Genomic DNA, 14,434 nt, shown 5'->3' with positions numbered 1-14,434 from the left:
TATGGGGGAGGGCTTTTGGGGACAGTTCCAAGTTGTGTTGCCAGAGGCGGGCGAGGAGGCATCAGGCCTGCTGGTTGACGCACACCACAGTGGCAGCCCCTAGGCAAGGGGGAGACAGAGCCACAGCAAGCAAAATGTTAGGTCAGCGGATGTGCCGTTGATCTGTAAGGGTTAGCCAGAAGGTTCCATCTCATGTGACCGCTTGGGTCATCTCGGCACCCTCGGCTCTTCCCCTTCCTGTGAGCTCCCTGCCCCGGTCCTGGTGTGTGGGCCCTTTGGGAGAAGCCGATGCGTAACCGTGTGTCTCAGTGATGGAAACCTGGTGCCACTCGCGCCCTTCCCATCCTGAGCTCCTGAGAAGTGAGGCGGGGCTCCAGTGCAGATGATTGATGGCAGCCTCTCCCATCCCCCATGCCCCTCCACCCCCAGGGTAAAGGTGTGAGTTCCTGGTGGGAACTCTGTGTTTTCCTAGAGTCCTCCCTCTTACCTGCAGCCTGCCTTCCTGCCTTACCTGCTGTGTCTTGGAAACACAGCACCAGCCTGCCTCCAGCCAACGGCCGTAAGTCTGCCACTTCTCAGTCAGTTGTTGTAACTTTGCTGTTAGGCAATAGAAACGTATCCTAGGCTGAAATGCAATGGGAAACGGGACCTCTCCGTTCTGGGGCCGATGCACAGCACTTCTAGCCTGCCCTTGGTCCGTGATGATCCGAGAGGCCAGCTCTCAACTCAAATATGAGCCGTCCACCTGCAGTATAAAATGAAATATCAGATGGGTGTGCAAGTGCTCCTAAGGGCAAAAGACTTGGAGTATGCTGGGGCAACAGGAAAGGCCTGTGGAAGAAGAGAAGCTGGAAGTGGCCTTAAAGAACAGGTATACATTTTGAATCCAGGAAGGAGAAAGAACATTCTGGTTCCTGATATTGAAAATGTATTGCAAAGCACAAAGGCTTGGAGTTTTGCGAAGCAGTGCGTCCTGTGAGTGACGGGGTCATAAGAAGCCCTGGTGTGGAGAGGCAGGCCCTGGCCAGCGAGGCCTGGGGACATGCAGAGGTCTAACCTGTGCTCCCTGGCCTGCCTGGGTCACAGCTGCCCATAGCTACCCTCAGAAGCTTCCTGTGCAAAAGGGGCTGCTTTGAGTATCCAATCAAAGAGCGCCCTGCAGCTTCCAGCGCTCACTGCACCCCATGCCACCACATCCTGGGGGTCACACAGAGTCAGGAGACACGATGCCTTTGTTTATGGTTGCCTGGCTCGGGGGCCCCTCCACCCACCCCCCCGGTGCCTCCTTTGGACCCACCCTGGAAAGAGCGGTTGAGTCATTTAGTTCTGGATTTGATCCCCAGCTCTTGCTGGCTTACTGAAGTCAGCTTTTCCAGACTGTGGGGTGGGAGTGATTCCTCTCTCTCTCTCTCTCTCTCTCTCTCTCTCTCTCTGGCTGCTTAAGAGGACCCTATGAGCTGAGCAGCACAGAGATGTGTGACCCCTGTCGCATCTGTGTCCTGTCTGTCACACCAGCCTCGACTTGACGGGGCCCCTGCCGGAGCGGGCCTCGTTCCTGCAGCTCCGCCTCCGTTAGACCACGAGTCCTCGGTAGCCGCGACCTGTCAGGTCCTCGTCCCCACTGCCCCACTTTCGCAGCCAGCTGCGCTGCTCCTGAAGCATCAGGGAGCCTGCAGATACTGCAGGCCCAACTGAAAAAGGCCTTGTGCGTGCAGTTGACAACCTCGTGGCTGCATCGCCTGGAAAGAGGGCGCTTCGGAATGAGGCCCTTTGCTCTGCATGCTAAGGGGAGTGGCCTGGAGCTTCGAGCTATGCCTCCTTTGTCACCTTGCCCAGGTGCCTTTGCACAGCTCACCCCAAGCACCCGGTAGTCCCCAAAAGAGCCTTCCCTTTGATGTGCACCGAGTCAGGGTCCCTCCTGGGCTTGACTAGCAGGTGGAGTCGCCGGCGCAGTATGTCTGTGCCTGTCGCCTGTAGTTTGACACCGACGTGTTGTGTAGTGTTTCCTGTTTGTGAAGCAGCTGCTCCCGTTTCTGCGTGGCAAGGACACCGTGCGGTTCCTCGGAGCAGTCCCCTGCGTGCAAGCAGGATCATCGTCCCCAAGAACGTATTTGATGTGTAGTTTTTGGATAGACTTGCCAAGTTGCTGAAAGGACTTCCATGCAGCAACATTTTTAACACTGCCAAGAGGCCGAAGGGACTTGAAGGTTTGGAAAGCTTGAGTCCACAGAGGGAGCTGCCAGCACTGTGGACACATTGTGTTCCCCTTGTTACTAAAAGCCTTACAAAAATCCTGCCAGCTGAACGGCAGGTTTCCCCGAATGATTTTGCATTCTGTTTATCTTGTTAATACTTGGGTCGCTAAAGTGAAATTGTATAGCGCAACCAAGGTCAAAATGGACCCGTTGAACATGGAGTACATTTTTGAATGGAACCCGTTGTAGGTGTATTTGCATATTTCAGAGTTCCTAGATACCTGCAGAAATATGAATGCAGCGTAATTGAAGTGTCATAGTGCGCCCTCCAGCCCAGAGTGGGAAACAGCGACTCTTTCCTCCCCAACCCCCCAGCCCTTCCACACCTGTCAAAGTGACCTTTGAACCACCAGCACATTGCAAAACATGCATCCGGAAGAGTCAGATTCGTAAATCTGGTGTTGGGTCCTGAGGGCTTGGTTTCTTACCCAGGCTAAAGCAAGCACTAAGGTGGAGGGAAATGACTTTCAAGGGGTTTTACTTTTCTGGGATTTATTTTTAAAATTTTTTATTGGGTTTAAAATGCGGTCTCACATTAGAGAGTCATTTCAAAGGCGAGAAATGAAAGCTTGACAAAAACTGCATTACTAAGACAGGGTAAAAGTACACAAAGTCCGTCCACACGTGGCTTGCTCAGAAAAGAGCAGCTCGTGTGTGCAGGTGTGTGTGTGTGTGTACCACAAAACAGATGTGGTACACGGGGGGCGCAGGGTGGTGGGAGAAGCGGCAGCCACTTTCACTTTTGTTTTCACAGCGCTGGCTTCTGTCTCATGGGGCAGAATTTTAGGGCAAAAGAACAAGGGGAAGTCTTTTTGTTTTTTAAAGATTTATTTTATTTGTATTGGAAAGGCGGATATACAGAGAGGAGAGACGAGAGAGGAAGATCTTTGGTCTGATGATTCACTCTCCAGGTGGCTGCAATGGCTGGAACTGAGCCAATCCGAAGCCAGGAGCCTCTTCCGGGTATCCCACATGGGTGGAGAATCCCAAGGCTTTGGGCCGTCCTGGACTGCTTTCCCGGGCCACAAGCAGGGAACGGAACTGCCGGGATTAGAACTGGCACCCATATGGGATCCCGGGCGTGCAAGGCGAGGACTTTAGCCACTGCGCCATCACGCCGGGGAAATCTTGATGCTGCCCAAAGCACCAAGGTTGGAGCCCTTTCTGAACCCCCCCACCCACCCACCGTAGAACGTGCCCAGTTTTATGCCTCTGTAAACCTGGGTTTGTCCATGCAAAGAGATGTTTTTCTCTAGCCCAGGTGGTGAAGAACAGTCAGGGGCAGAGAATTTGCATCCTTAAGCAGCGTGCTCACCTGACTTGTGTTGGTGGCGAAGGCAGGCATGGGAGCATCCTTACCTGGAGGCGTGGGCTCATTCATTTTCCTGTCCTTTGCTGCCTAGCTCTATTGGTCTTTAGTCCCTGCGCCCCTGGTGTGATGGCCAGCAGACAGGCTGAGGTTTTCCAGGTTGAAGCTGCAAGTGGCAGGTTTTCTACCAAGGAGATACAGTGTTTCCTCTGTAACTTTTACAAGCCTAATTTAAGGCTCAAGTAACATTTTCCCAGCAGCCTGATTACCTCTGCAGAGCTGTGAAATGACAGCCTGTGGCTATTTTTTTTTTTGGTGGTTGTTCTGTTCCTCCCCTGAAAAGTTTTTTTTTTTTTCCTTTGCAAAAAGTTTGAAGGTTGGAAAAAATGCTACCTGTGTTTTAAAGTATCCAGAAAGAATAATTAGCTCCTAGCAGTTTTTCTCCTGTGGCTGGTTCTTGCAGTTCCCTGTAAAAAATGCTGATATTAAAATACACGTTTTCCTAAAAGCTTACCAGCCACATGACAAATATTTGCTAAGTTGTGACAAAGTATCATGATTATGCTTTTATGTGGTTTTTATTTGCTAATTGTCTAGTGAGCCATGTATCTTAAGAGACACTTGTAAAAAGAAAAAGCGTGTTTGTGTGAAGTTTTGAATGTTTGAAGGAGCTCCAGATGTTCGTGGAAATGGGATGAAAGTGTCTTATATTGGGGTGGAGTAAGTTTTGCAAAACCTGCAGATCTTTAAAGGATTTCTGTGAAGTGCATATTGTGGGGCTGGGCGGGGGGTGGAGAGGGGGGAAAGAACTCTGCGTGGATTTCAGGAAAGTTTGGAATTTTATTTTGCACCAGTCTTTTAAGTGCTCTGGCCCTGTGAGGTGGCCCTGTCCTGGGTACTGCTTCTGTTCGGCCAGCAGAGGGCTCCCCTTTGAAGCTAATGAGCCGCGTGCGTGTGGAAGGGCCAGGACGCAGCTCCCACCTCCAGGCACGGAAGAGAACCTCTGTGGCTGGCGACTCCACACACACTGTAGAAAGTTTCTGTGCAGCCAACTTTTCAAATCTATTTTTAGGACCTTTTGCCCGTCAGTGCAGGTTGCCTTGCTTTTCAGTGGATACTTGGTGAAATCGAAAATACAGTGTTGGACCCTAGGGGGCGTTTTAGCCTTTAAAGTCGTGACTTGAAGGAGCATCCCTGGACCCCAAACAGGTATCCCTTAGGAAGCGGGCGCGTCTGACGTTTCTAACTTGGGAGAGGCTATTTTTAAAAGTAGGGAAAGGTGAAGTAGCTCAGGCTGCCGGACATGACCGGCTGGCCCTGAGACTAGCTGGCCGACTGACTTGTAGACCGTCCTGTGCCCACCCATAGAGGATTGTCACCGGTGTATGTGCTGGCGGCCCCAGAGGGAAGCTGGGTAGGCCTAGTGGATATTCCGAGCAAGGCTGTCCCTTTGGGCTGTGTGTCAGCCCATGGCTCTCTTTGTCATCCTTGGGGAGAGTCACGCACTCCTGACCCACCTTCTTCAAAGGGAGTGGCAAGGTGGCTTGTGCAGGTTAAAAATAGAAAGCAGAAGGGGGCGGGAGGGAACCTACCGGAGTGTTGCTTAGGTGTGAATTTCTTGCACGCAGCTTCAAAGAAGGCAATTTCAGTCTTGCTTGTCATTCAGCTGGTGCCTTCTCTGGCCCCGGGGAAGGAAGGGGGCAGGGAGTGGGGTGGGGGAGAGTTCCTGGGTGGCCGCTGGATTTGGTACCTCCTGTCGCCCTGTGCACGTGGCCGTGCTTAGGGGCCTTGGTTTGTGGTTTTCATGCGTGATGATTCTGGGTACTTGACATTGTTGGGAAGCGCAATCTTGAAGGCTGAGGTGGCCTGCATCGGGGCTGAGACAGCCCAGCTCACCGCAGCTTTGCTCGCAGGAAGGACACACACATCCCCTGGCCAGGTTGGCCTGCGTCCGGGGAGCCCCACCTCCCCCAGGGCCGGCAAGTGCAGCCCCTTTAAGAGCTGCCAGCTGGCCCTTTGGGACGCCAGTGGTCTCATTCGAGCTCGTCTTAGCCTGGTGCGATTGGCACGGATGGTACGGGCCTGGCTATCCCCGTGTGCCCGCCCTCTCTCCCGGGGGCGCCAACGCGGGGCACCTGCGGGTGCATGCTGCTGCTGCTGCGGGGGCGCGCTGGAGGCAGCCTCTCTCCACAAGAGCCGCTTTTGAGTCTATTTTTTGCCAAACGCTCAGCCACTTCCTGTGTTTGGCCGCACGGAGTGCCTCGCTTCGCTGCGGGCTCTGGGAGCCCCAAGCAGCAGCCGGGCGTGGGGTGTGCCAGTGCTGCGACCAGGGGTGCTATTTTGAGTCCCCTCACAATGGCCTTCTCATTTCCTTGGCAAAAAATGAGCGAGCTGGGCATTGCCTCGGCCACTTGTCAGCCGCTGACAACTTTTGACTTTCGGGCTTCCCTGCCCCCCCTCCCGAAATCCCTAGCTCAGCAAATATTTGAACCTGCCCAAGTTAATCAGGAAGCTGCGATCTTTATCAGAGAGCGCCGTGCCAGCGCCCGCCTCGCGCCTGCCCTCCTGGGCGCAGTAAGCTCACCCAGTGCGCTGCCCGAGGGGGTCCCCAGGGGGTCCCGCTGTCATCTGCTGCACCCAGCTCCCTGTGTGCGCACCCGTGGCTGCTCGGAACCTGCGCCGGGGTGGGGAAGCCTTGGGGGCTTGGCCCCGGCTCCCTGGTGGAATAGCTTTTTTTTTTTTTTTTTTTAAATTTGGTTATCCGCCCCCCCCCTCCCCGTTGGATGTAAACATTTAAAGGAAAACCGCTGAAATGCATAACCTGCAAAGTAAGTCGCCTTTCGTCTGAGCACTTTGGTTGAGCACCTTCGCGGCCTGAGCGGCTCTTGGGGCGTGAGCTCCGGGCATGCTGTCTGGGGCGTGCAGGCGGGCGGAGGGCGCGGGACATGCTTCCTGCAGCTAGTTGGTGCGGGGCGCGTTGGGCGCTGGCTTGCGGGTGAGATTTAGAGCTGCGCGCGAGTCTCTTCGCTCTCGCTCGGCTGCTACCAGGACACCTGCTTCTCCCTCGGTGGGCTAACCCAGCTCCTCCTCTCCCCCCTACCCCTCCCCCCATTTGGCACTTTTCACTGAGCCCCCCTCCCCCCAGGGGTGCACGTTACCCCCTCCCCACTCCGCTCTCGGGAGGGGGGGGTTTCTGTAGGTCTGGCCCCAACAACCCGGAGGACTTGTCTTACTTTTGCGGAATGGTCCATCCTCTTACTAAGACTTTTTTCTGAATCCCCCCTCCCATTTTGTCTTTGCCTGTAGGCTTAACGGAAGCGCTCAGCAAATAGGAAAGTATGAGAGTGGGAGAGGGTAGGGTGGGGAGGTTGGAGCTGGGAATGGCAGAAGCCACCCATGCCCAAAGAGTGATAAGTCCCATCTTTGATCGGTCTTCTAAGAGGACGAGTTTCAGGGGCCTCTGCATGCTTGAAAATATCGCGGCAACAGCTCACAGATATGGACATACCTCACAGAGCCCACTGGCTTTTTTTTGATTTTTACAAAATGAGCCACAATTACTCCCTTCCCCCATTGCAGTGCGGTAAATGGAAAGAGATTGGTTCACACTGGGAACGGGAGGCTCCCACACAGGTGCCAGCGCCAGGAGCAGGAACGGCTTGAAGGAGCCAGGATTAATCATCAGATTGTAGGGAAATTGATTTCTGTCCCGCTAAGAGCCAGCTTGGGAGATAAAGGGGGAAATGCAAAGGCAAGGGGGAAAAAAAAATAAAAAGATGACATCACCCTCCTATCGGGCTGCGAAGACAGGTCCACCAGTGAGATGCTGTGCACACAGCGCTGCCTTCTGCCCGTTGTCGGAGGCGGCACCATGCCTTGCCCAGCCTGAGCCAGCAGCAGTACGCTTCTCATTGATACTGCCAGTGGTGTCTGGGTAATTCCTGCTGGCAGCGGCACGGCGTGCCTGCTCAGCGACTGCCCTGGTTTTGTCCAGTTGTCCTGTCTCTGGGGAGTATGTGGTGGCGGAGGTAACATGGTCTGCCCCTTGTCTTCTGTTTATCCTGTCTGATGGGGGGGGGGGCGATGGTTGAAGTTCTGAGTGTCTGGGGAATGAGGGGACAGCAAAATTAAATACCCAGAGTTCTGGCTCCTCCTTTCTGCTTTTCCTACAGTAGGGGAGCAGTTTCAGGATTATTAAAACATAGCCGAAGCGGACTCTTCTGCTGTCTTTGTCAGATTTCTAAACCCCAGGAAAGACCAGGCTATCTGTAAACCCAGATGCACTGCTAGGGGTGGGAGGGATGGAGGGGGGGGACGCCAGGCGGGGGGGACGGGGACGCGGGGGGGGGGGAGGGCTGAGCTGCTGCCGATCAGAGCCTGTCGCTGCCAGCTGCCTGGCCGGGCTGAGCTGAGCGTGCCGCCGCAAGGGCTAATCAGAAAGGAATTAGAAAACTCACAGCTCGCGGAGAAGAGGCTCATTAAACAGCTTCCCCAAGTGCGGTTCTCGGGCGAGGTGGGGACGGTGTACAGGCTGGGCAGGAGTGGTCTGCTGACATTTTTCTGACTTGATTGGCTGGGCTGGTGTGATGTCATAGGTTACAGTGCAGCCCCTTCTAGGTTTTAAAATGAATTCCAAGACACCATGACAAAGAAAGCCACACTTCTTTTCTGCTCACGGGGCTCAGCCAAGGCAACTCTCGCCCAAATGTACAACACCATTTGGAATATGGATGACCTGGATTTAGACTATGCCAAGGCAGATATCCACTGTGGCACGGACTTGATGTTTTATATAGAAATGGATCCACCAGGTAAAATCTGCAGACTTATTGCAAGAAAGCTAGTTTATTTTATTTATTCAGTTAGGTTTTTTTTTTTTTTTTGGCGGGGGTGGGATGGGGGGCAGTTGCCATATCCGGTCTTGTTTCGATGGCTATTTTTATTTATTTGTTCCACTGGTTCCAAATGAGTTCTGTCACAGCTTGAAATGTAGCCTGCCTGCCTGCCTGCGGCGGCTGTGTGTGGTCACGCTTGCTGTCACTAGAATAGGAAGGAAGTCCACGGCTTCGCTGGTGCCTTTTGTTGAGTCTGTGTTCCTCTGCTGCGTGGATGTCTGTGTTGCGTTTGGTTCCTTGAGTGGGAAGGACGGGTGTGCTGTCCTCCGGGCAGCAGGCAGTGTGGCTGGCTTCTCGCCGGGTGAGCACCGAGTACCGGGTCCTTTAAGGCAGACGCGGTATGTGAGACAGAGCCGTGATTGCAACTCGCTTCTCTAGGACCTGCCACGGCCCTCGGTCACCCGCCGTCTTGTCTTCCGAGGCTATGAGGAGAGAAGATGTGGGCTCTCTCGTGAGTGGACACATGGCTGGCGTTGCGGGGGGAATCACTTGTCATTTGTCATGCTCTCACAACTGCCTGGAAACTTTTTGGGCTTTGAGCTGAAAATGCCTGCTTCATTTTTGTGTCCCGGATTTGTCAGGTTTCACTGTTACCACCCCCTCCACCCTTGTTAAAAAAAAACCTCAGAAACACTCTAGTCTCCTTTGATTTGTGACCCATTAAAGAGATGTGGGATCCTGCTGTGCCACTGGGACGGAGCAGGTCCTGGTTGTTAATCAGCCGGGCAGAGAGCAGAGTTTAGCCAACAGAATATTAACGCCGTAGAGCTTGAGGTGGCAGACGAGTTTCCTAAAAGTGGCTTTTGGCAGACCAGTGCGTGGACAGCTCAGATTAAAGAGGTCCACTCCCCCTCTGCCTAGCCCCGTGCCCGGGGAGGGGCGTTTCCATCCTCGCGGCTGCATCTGCGGGCGAGAGACCGAGTTGGTCTTTCTGTAACTAAATCAGGGAAAAGCAAAGCCAACTCCTGCTCATAGATTCAGTTTCTTACTTGAGTGGATTTGACCAGGCGTAAAACTTGGAGAACCCAGTCACAGAGAAAATGCCTGGGTTTCTGGATTTAGTGTGAAATGCATTCCCCTTTTGTTCATCTTTAGGATTTTTTTCTCTCTTTAAAAAAAAAAAATATATCTTCCACGGTGCCCGGAGCTGTGAATAACTGATTTCTTTTAGTGATATCCGTTTGTTGTTTGAGAAATCTGGCCCCGCAGAAATGCAAGGTGCACTACCCGACGTTGGCTCAGAGTTGGGCTCGCCCGACAACTTTGTCTTTCTCTTTCGTCCACAGCACTGCCTCCCAAACCACCCAAACCCACTCCTGCAGTCAACAACGGTATGAATAACAGTATGTCCTTGCAAGATGCTGAATGGTACTGGGGCGACATCTCAAGGTGAGACCCTCCGTGGCGCGTCGGGTTCAGGAACAGGAGGGCACCAGCTTGCCCAGTCCTGTCTTTTAGGATGTCAGCCAACCTAAGCATGCAGCATAGTTGATGCTCAGCCAAAACAGACCAGAAAAGTCACTGGGCTCTGAGCGCTGTGGGTGCTGTGCTGGCTCAGGAAGTTACATCCTGGCCAAGACTGCTTACTGACGGAGCTGTAGGGACAGCAGCGGGGTGAGGTGGCACTGCCTGCAAATGGAGTACAAAGGTCCCCCCTCTCCCCAAAGGGAAACTCGCACAGTTGGGGCTGCTGTCTTAAAACAACGCCTGGGGACCTGTTCTTAGCTTTTGAGGGGGTAGGATGGAGTGGCTGGGGCTAGAAAAGCCTTTTTGGCAATCCTATGGTCTGTGCTGATTTGCCAGAAAAGGTAGTTTTGGATTTCAAAAAAAAAGTCTAACAAACACCCACTTGCAAAAGTGGGTACACTTATTTATCAATGGGTGCCTGGAAGCTTTTTTTTTTTTTAATGAGCCTGAAATTGCTAACACTCCCATGTAAAGAGATGATCAGTGAACTCTGAAAAAGTAGCTCAGCAAGGTAAGGCTGCAGCAGCAGGCGGATGGGAACAGGCTGTACTTTCTGTTTGTGTTTGCTGTGAATTTAAAGCTGCTCTCGAAACAAAGTATACTGAGGCAAAAAAAAAAAAAAAAAATACAGCCTGGCAGTCACCAAAGCCCCTAGGTGAGCCTGGTTTCGTGGCTTTGTCGATTCCAGGGAAGAAGTGAATGAGAAGCTTCGAGATACGGCGGACGGAACCTTCTTGGTACGAGATGCGTCTACAAAGATGCACGGGGATTACACACTTACACTAAGGTGAGCCGCAGTGCAGTTGGGATGGTTGGTGAGCAGTGTGTGTGTGTGTGTGTGTGTGTGTGTGTCTTCCGGCAAATCTTCATGCCGCGATTTTTATACTGTATTTACAGGAAAGGAGGAAATAACAAATTAATCAAAATATTTCACCGGGATGGGAAGTATGGTTTCTCTGACCCGTTAACCTTCAACTCCGTGGTTGAACTAATAAACCATTACCGGAATGAATCCCTAGCGCAGTACAATCCCAAGCTGGATGTGAAGTTGCTTTACCCAGTGTCCAAATACCAGCAGGTAAGATTGCAATGTTTAGATGGAGCCCTTGTAATACGTAAGCGGATGGGGATTGCATTCAGTCAGAGCTTCAAGCCTGCGAACTTAAAAGTGCCAAGGAAGATGCCGATTTGAAAGATTTTTGCATGCCAGCTGTTTTGTGGAAGAATAGTTTGTGGGTTCACTCGTACTGGTTGAATTCATTTTTCTTTTTTCTGTTGTCTCCCATCTTTTTTTTAGGATCAGGTTGTTAAAGAAGATAATATTGAAGCTGTAGGGAAGAAATTACATGAATATAACACTCAGTTTCAAGAAAAGAGTCGAGAATATGATAGATTATATGAAGAGTATACCCGCACCTCGCAGGTGAGTGTCCTGTGAAAGTCAGGTTCAAAGGTTACTTGTTCGAACACCCACCATGCAGGTGGCAGAGCAGCGTGACCCTGGACTGATCCAGCAGGGTATCCGTAGATCTCCCAGTGCCATTGACATGGGCGTGGGAGGGGTCGTGATGAATTTTAGGTTCATTGGACGTAGCTCCCGATCAGAATCTAACACTAAATGTTTGCAGACTCGGGCAATCTCACAAGGCAGAGCCTGCATTTACTGCGGTGTCGCTCTAGGAGCGCTGTCCTGTCTGGGCCATCGTGTCATGGCGAAGGAGCTTGCACATGCCCTCCACTGGGATGACTTAGCACAGTAACAGAGAAGCAAGGCACTATTTTCCATAGAATGAGAAGCCCCCCAAAGGAAGCGTGCGTTTGTGTGAGACTCTTACTGTAATGAGTTCTGTGACTCTGGGTCCTTCCACCCTACCAGAGTACAGCCAACCCTTCGTATTTTTGGAGCCACATCTGTTTGCACGTGGACATTCTTTTTCTCATTTGTCATCCTCTAAACAATACGATATGGCTGTTGTTTACATAGCACTTACCCTGCAGTAGGTATTTAAATCATCCAGATATAGCAGATTTGAAACAGTGGGAGTCAGTCATGTGCAACTGTGACTCCGTTTGACATATAAGAGACTTCATTGGTGTTGCTGCCCATGGGAGACCTAGAACTAATCCTCACCCCAAACCCCAAACCCACTGGCCCTAAAGCTGCATGATAATCTAGGTCAGATGTCCTTGTAGCGCGGTGCAAGAAGAAATTGTCCTATGAAAGCCATGACACTTGTTGAAATTATGTCACAGGAAATCCAGATGAAAAGAACAGCTATTGAAGCATTTAATGAAACCATAAAAATATTTGAAGAACAGTGCCAAACCCAGGAGCGGTACAGCAAAGAATACATAGAGAAGTTTAAACGCGAAGGCAATGAGAAAGAAATACAAAGGTAGGCGAACCAGAGGCGCTTGCTTTGCCGCGCCTTGCTGGAGTACAAGTGTCAGGGAGCTGTGGTGAAACCTGTGGGAACCTGCGTGATGTCCCCCCCATCCTCACGGCTGCCTCGCTCTTGTTGCCTGCAGGATCATGCACAATTACGACAAGTTAAAGTCGCGAATCAGCGAGATCATCGATAGTCGGAGGAGGCTGGAGGAGGACCTGAAGAAGCAGGCGGCCGAGTACCGGGAGATTGACAAACGCATGAACAGCATTAAACCAGACCTCATCCAGCTGAGGAAGACCAGAGACCAGTACCTGATGTACGTGGGTGGAAGCGAATGGTGGGCGGAGGGTGATGGGCATGACGGCTCGGCTGCAGAACGGGCCACTCACGCATTTTTTTTTTTTGGAAACCATGTTTCGGCAGGTGGTTGACTCAGAAGGGTGTCCGGCAGAAGAAGTTGAACGAGTGGCTGGGCAACGAGAACACGGAAGAGTAAGTCCAGCTTGGCCCATCTCTTAGGACACACACACAAAAAAGTATAAATTCAGTGCCGTCATCCGAGCGGTTTTGAAAAAAAGCAAAGTTTAGCTAAGAGAGGCCTTACGTTTATTTTCCCCATAAACTTGCAAACTGATGTTCCTGATCTGAAAATGTTTCTGGAACAGAGAAAAACAAAAAAAAAAAAGCTGTCAGGTTTTGTATATTTTAAAGCTTACATTTGTCTTTGGATTCGTTGCAAAGCGCTGGTAGTCATAGCCCATCTGTTTTCTGATCCAGTTGAATGAGTGGGATTGCAAATTGTCCCAGGAGCCCACCGCTCAAGTACATTGAATATAGTAACTTACTTGAAAATTGAACTAGTAGGGTTTGCTCCTGGGTGTCCTGGGAGTTGGCTTGGTGACTGCCCATGACGACAGGAGAGGGGGGAGGTACAAGAGGCGGGCTGTGGCAGCCTGGGGCTGGCAGGCTGGCACGGTGGGAGGGATGGAGAGCAGGTGGAAGTGACCAGGGTTCCCTGCCAAGTGGGTGAGGGGTGGCAGCTGGGGGCTCGCTCGCCACGTGATGGCTTTAGAAACTCCCTCTGCTTGCCTGCCTAGCCAATACTCGCTGGTGGAAGACGACGAGGACTTACCTCACCACGATGAAAAGACTTGGAATGTTGGCAGTAGCAACCGGAATAAAGCCGAGAACCTGCTGCGAGGGAAGCGAGACGGCACCTTTCTGGTCCGCGAGAGCAGCAAGCAGGGCTGTTACGCCTGCTCCGTGGTGTATGTATCTCCGCACGGGTCCTGCTTTGCAGCCAGCCTACCTGGGGGCAAGGAATGGGGAAAGGTGTGCTGCTTAGAACCACAGGACAGACACTAAAGTGGAACATTTTTTGAGACTAGATGGAGGTATTCTGACAGGCTCTCGCACAAGGGAAACTCCTGTTTTCATTGGTCCCATGCAAGATGAAGTTGTGGTCAGACCGTGGTGAGCATCAGAGAAAGGAGCTCCCCCCCCCCCGCCCGCCCCGTTACTGTCCCTGTAGGAGACACCCCCAAGAAAACATGACCCCTGGGAGAAGAGTTTTCATGTTTAGCCAAGCCAGTATCCTGGGGCAGGGAGGGCAGAGAGAGATTATTTATAAGAGTGGAGAATTGGGAGGGCGTTAAATGTGGAGAGGGGGATGCTCGGGGCTGGCAGAGAGAAGGACCCGTGACCCCAAATTGCAGGTGGTAGTAGTTGCATCGAGGGCAAACCGCAGCACCAGGCAGGGGCACCTGGCACAGGCAGCTGCTGGTCTTTGTCCCATACGCCAGGGGTTCTAGCAAATAGGCCCCAGGCATGACTTCAATGTCCCAAACCACCCTTGTTCGAGAATAGATCTCTGCCATCTTCCTTTGAAACGTGCTAAAGATGAGAACACGGGTGGCTCCTTTGAGCTGGGCACCCCCAAAAACTCAGCCCAGCCTGAGTCACCCCCCCAGCTTTGGGTGGACCACAACCTCAACCCCTCTCCCCCATGGCAAGACCAACCCCTGGGGCAGCTCACCTCGAATGGCAATGGCAATGACATATCAGAAAAGCACCTGCCGCGTCACGCGTGGGCCCTGATGAGCCTGCATTCTCTGTCCT

At 52.2% G+C, this 14,434-nt stretch overlaps 1 protein-coding gene and 1 long non-coding RNA gene across 9 annotated transcripts in view; one reads left to right on the top strand and one right to left on the bottom strand.

Annotated features, from left to right (window-relative positions):
* Positions 1-14,434, top strand: part of PIK3R1 (phosphoinositide-3-kinase regulatory subunit 1) — an 81,734-nt gene that overhangs the window by 63,134 nt on the left and 4,166 nt on the right. The window contains exons 8-16 of one of the 6 annotated variants that reach the window (XM_040979072.1): positions 9,746-9,848; positions 10,615-10,713; positions 10,824-11,004; positions 11,224-11,349; positions 12,180-12,322; positions 12,456-12,632; positions 12,740-12,808; positions 13,414-13,584; positions 13,705-14,361. In XM_040979072.1, coding sequence (XP_040835006.1) covers positions 9,746-9,848; positions 10,615-10,713; positions 10,824-11,004; positions 11,224-11,349; positions 12,180-12,322; positions 12,456-12,632; positions 12,740-12,808; positions 13,414-13,584; positions 13,705-13,771 — 1,136 coding nt within the window. In that variant the 3' untranslated portion in view covers positions 13,772-14,361. Of the gene's footprint in view, positions 1-6,347; positions 6,393-7,987; positions 8,376-9,745; positions 9,849-10,614; positions 10,714-10,823; positions 11,005-11,223; positions 11,350-12,179; positions 12,323-12,455; positions 12,633-12,739; positions 12,809-13,413; positions 13,585-13,704; positions 14,362-14,434 lie in introns of those variants that run through there. The other 5 variants (XM_040979074.1, XM_040979073.1, XM_040979071.1 and 2 more) reach the window with 5 other exon arrangements.
* The window catches only part of LOC121155634, a 35,642-nt gene continuing 32,234 nt past the window's right edge, over positions 11,027-14,434 (bottom strand). For all 3 annotated transcript variants that reach the window (XR_005883693.1, XR_005883691.1, XR_005883692.1), the window contains 4 exons: positions 13,449-13,625; positions 12,921-12,972; positions 12,628-12,830; positions 11,027-11,254 (listed from right to left, as the gene is read on the bottom strand). This is a non-coding gene — a long non-coding RNA (uncharacterized LOC121155634). The remainder of the gene's footprint in view (positions 11,255-12,627; positions 12,831-12,920; positions 12,973-13,448; positions 13,626-14,434) is intronic.

This window comes from Ochotona curzoniae, unplaced genomic scaffold (assembly GCF_017591425.1).
Source record: "Ochotona curzoniae isolate NIBS_2020 unplaced genomic scaffold, NIBS_Ocur_1.0 contig_293, whole genome shotgun sequence".
In the NCBI taxonomy this organism is placed as follows: Eukaryota; Metazoa; Chordata; class Mammalia; order Lagomorpha; family Ochotonidae; genus Ochotona; species Ochotona curzoniae.
This window is presented reverse-complemented; position numbering and strand designations above follow the sequence as displayed.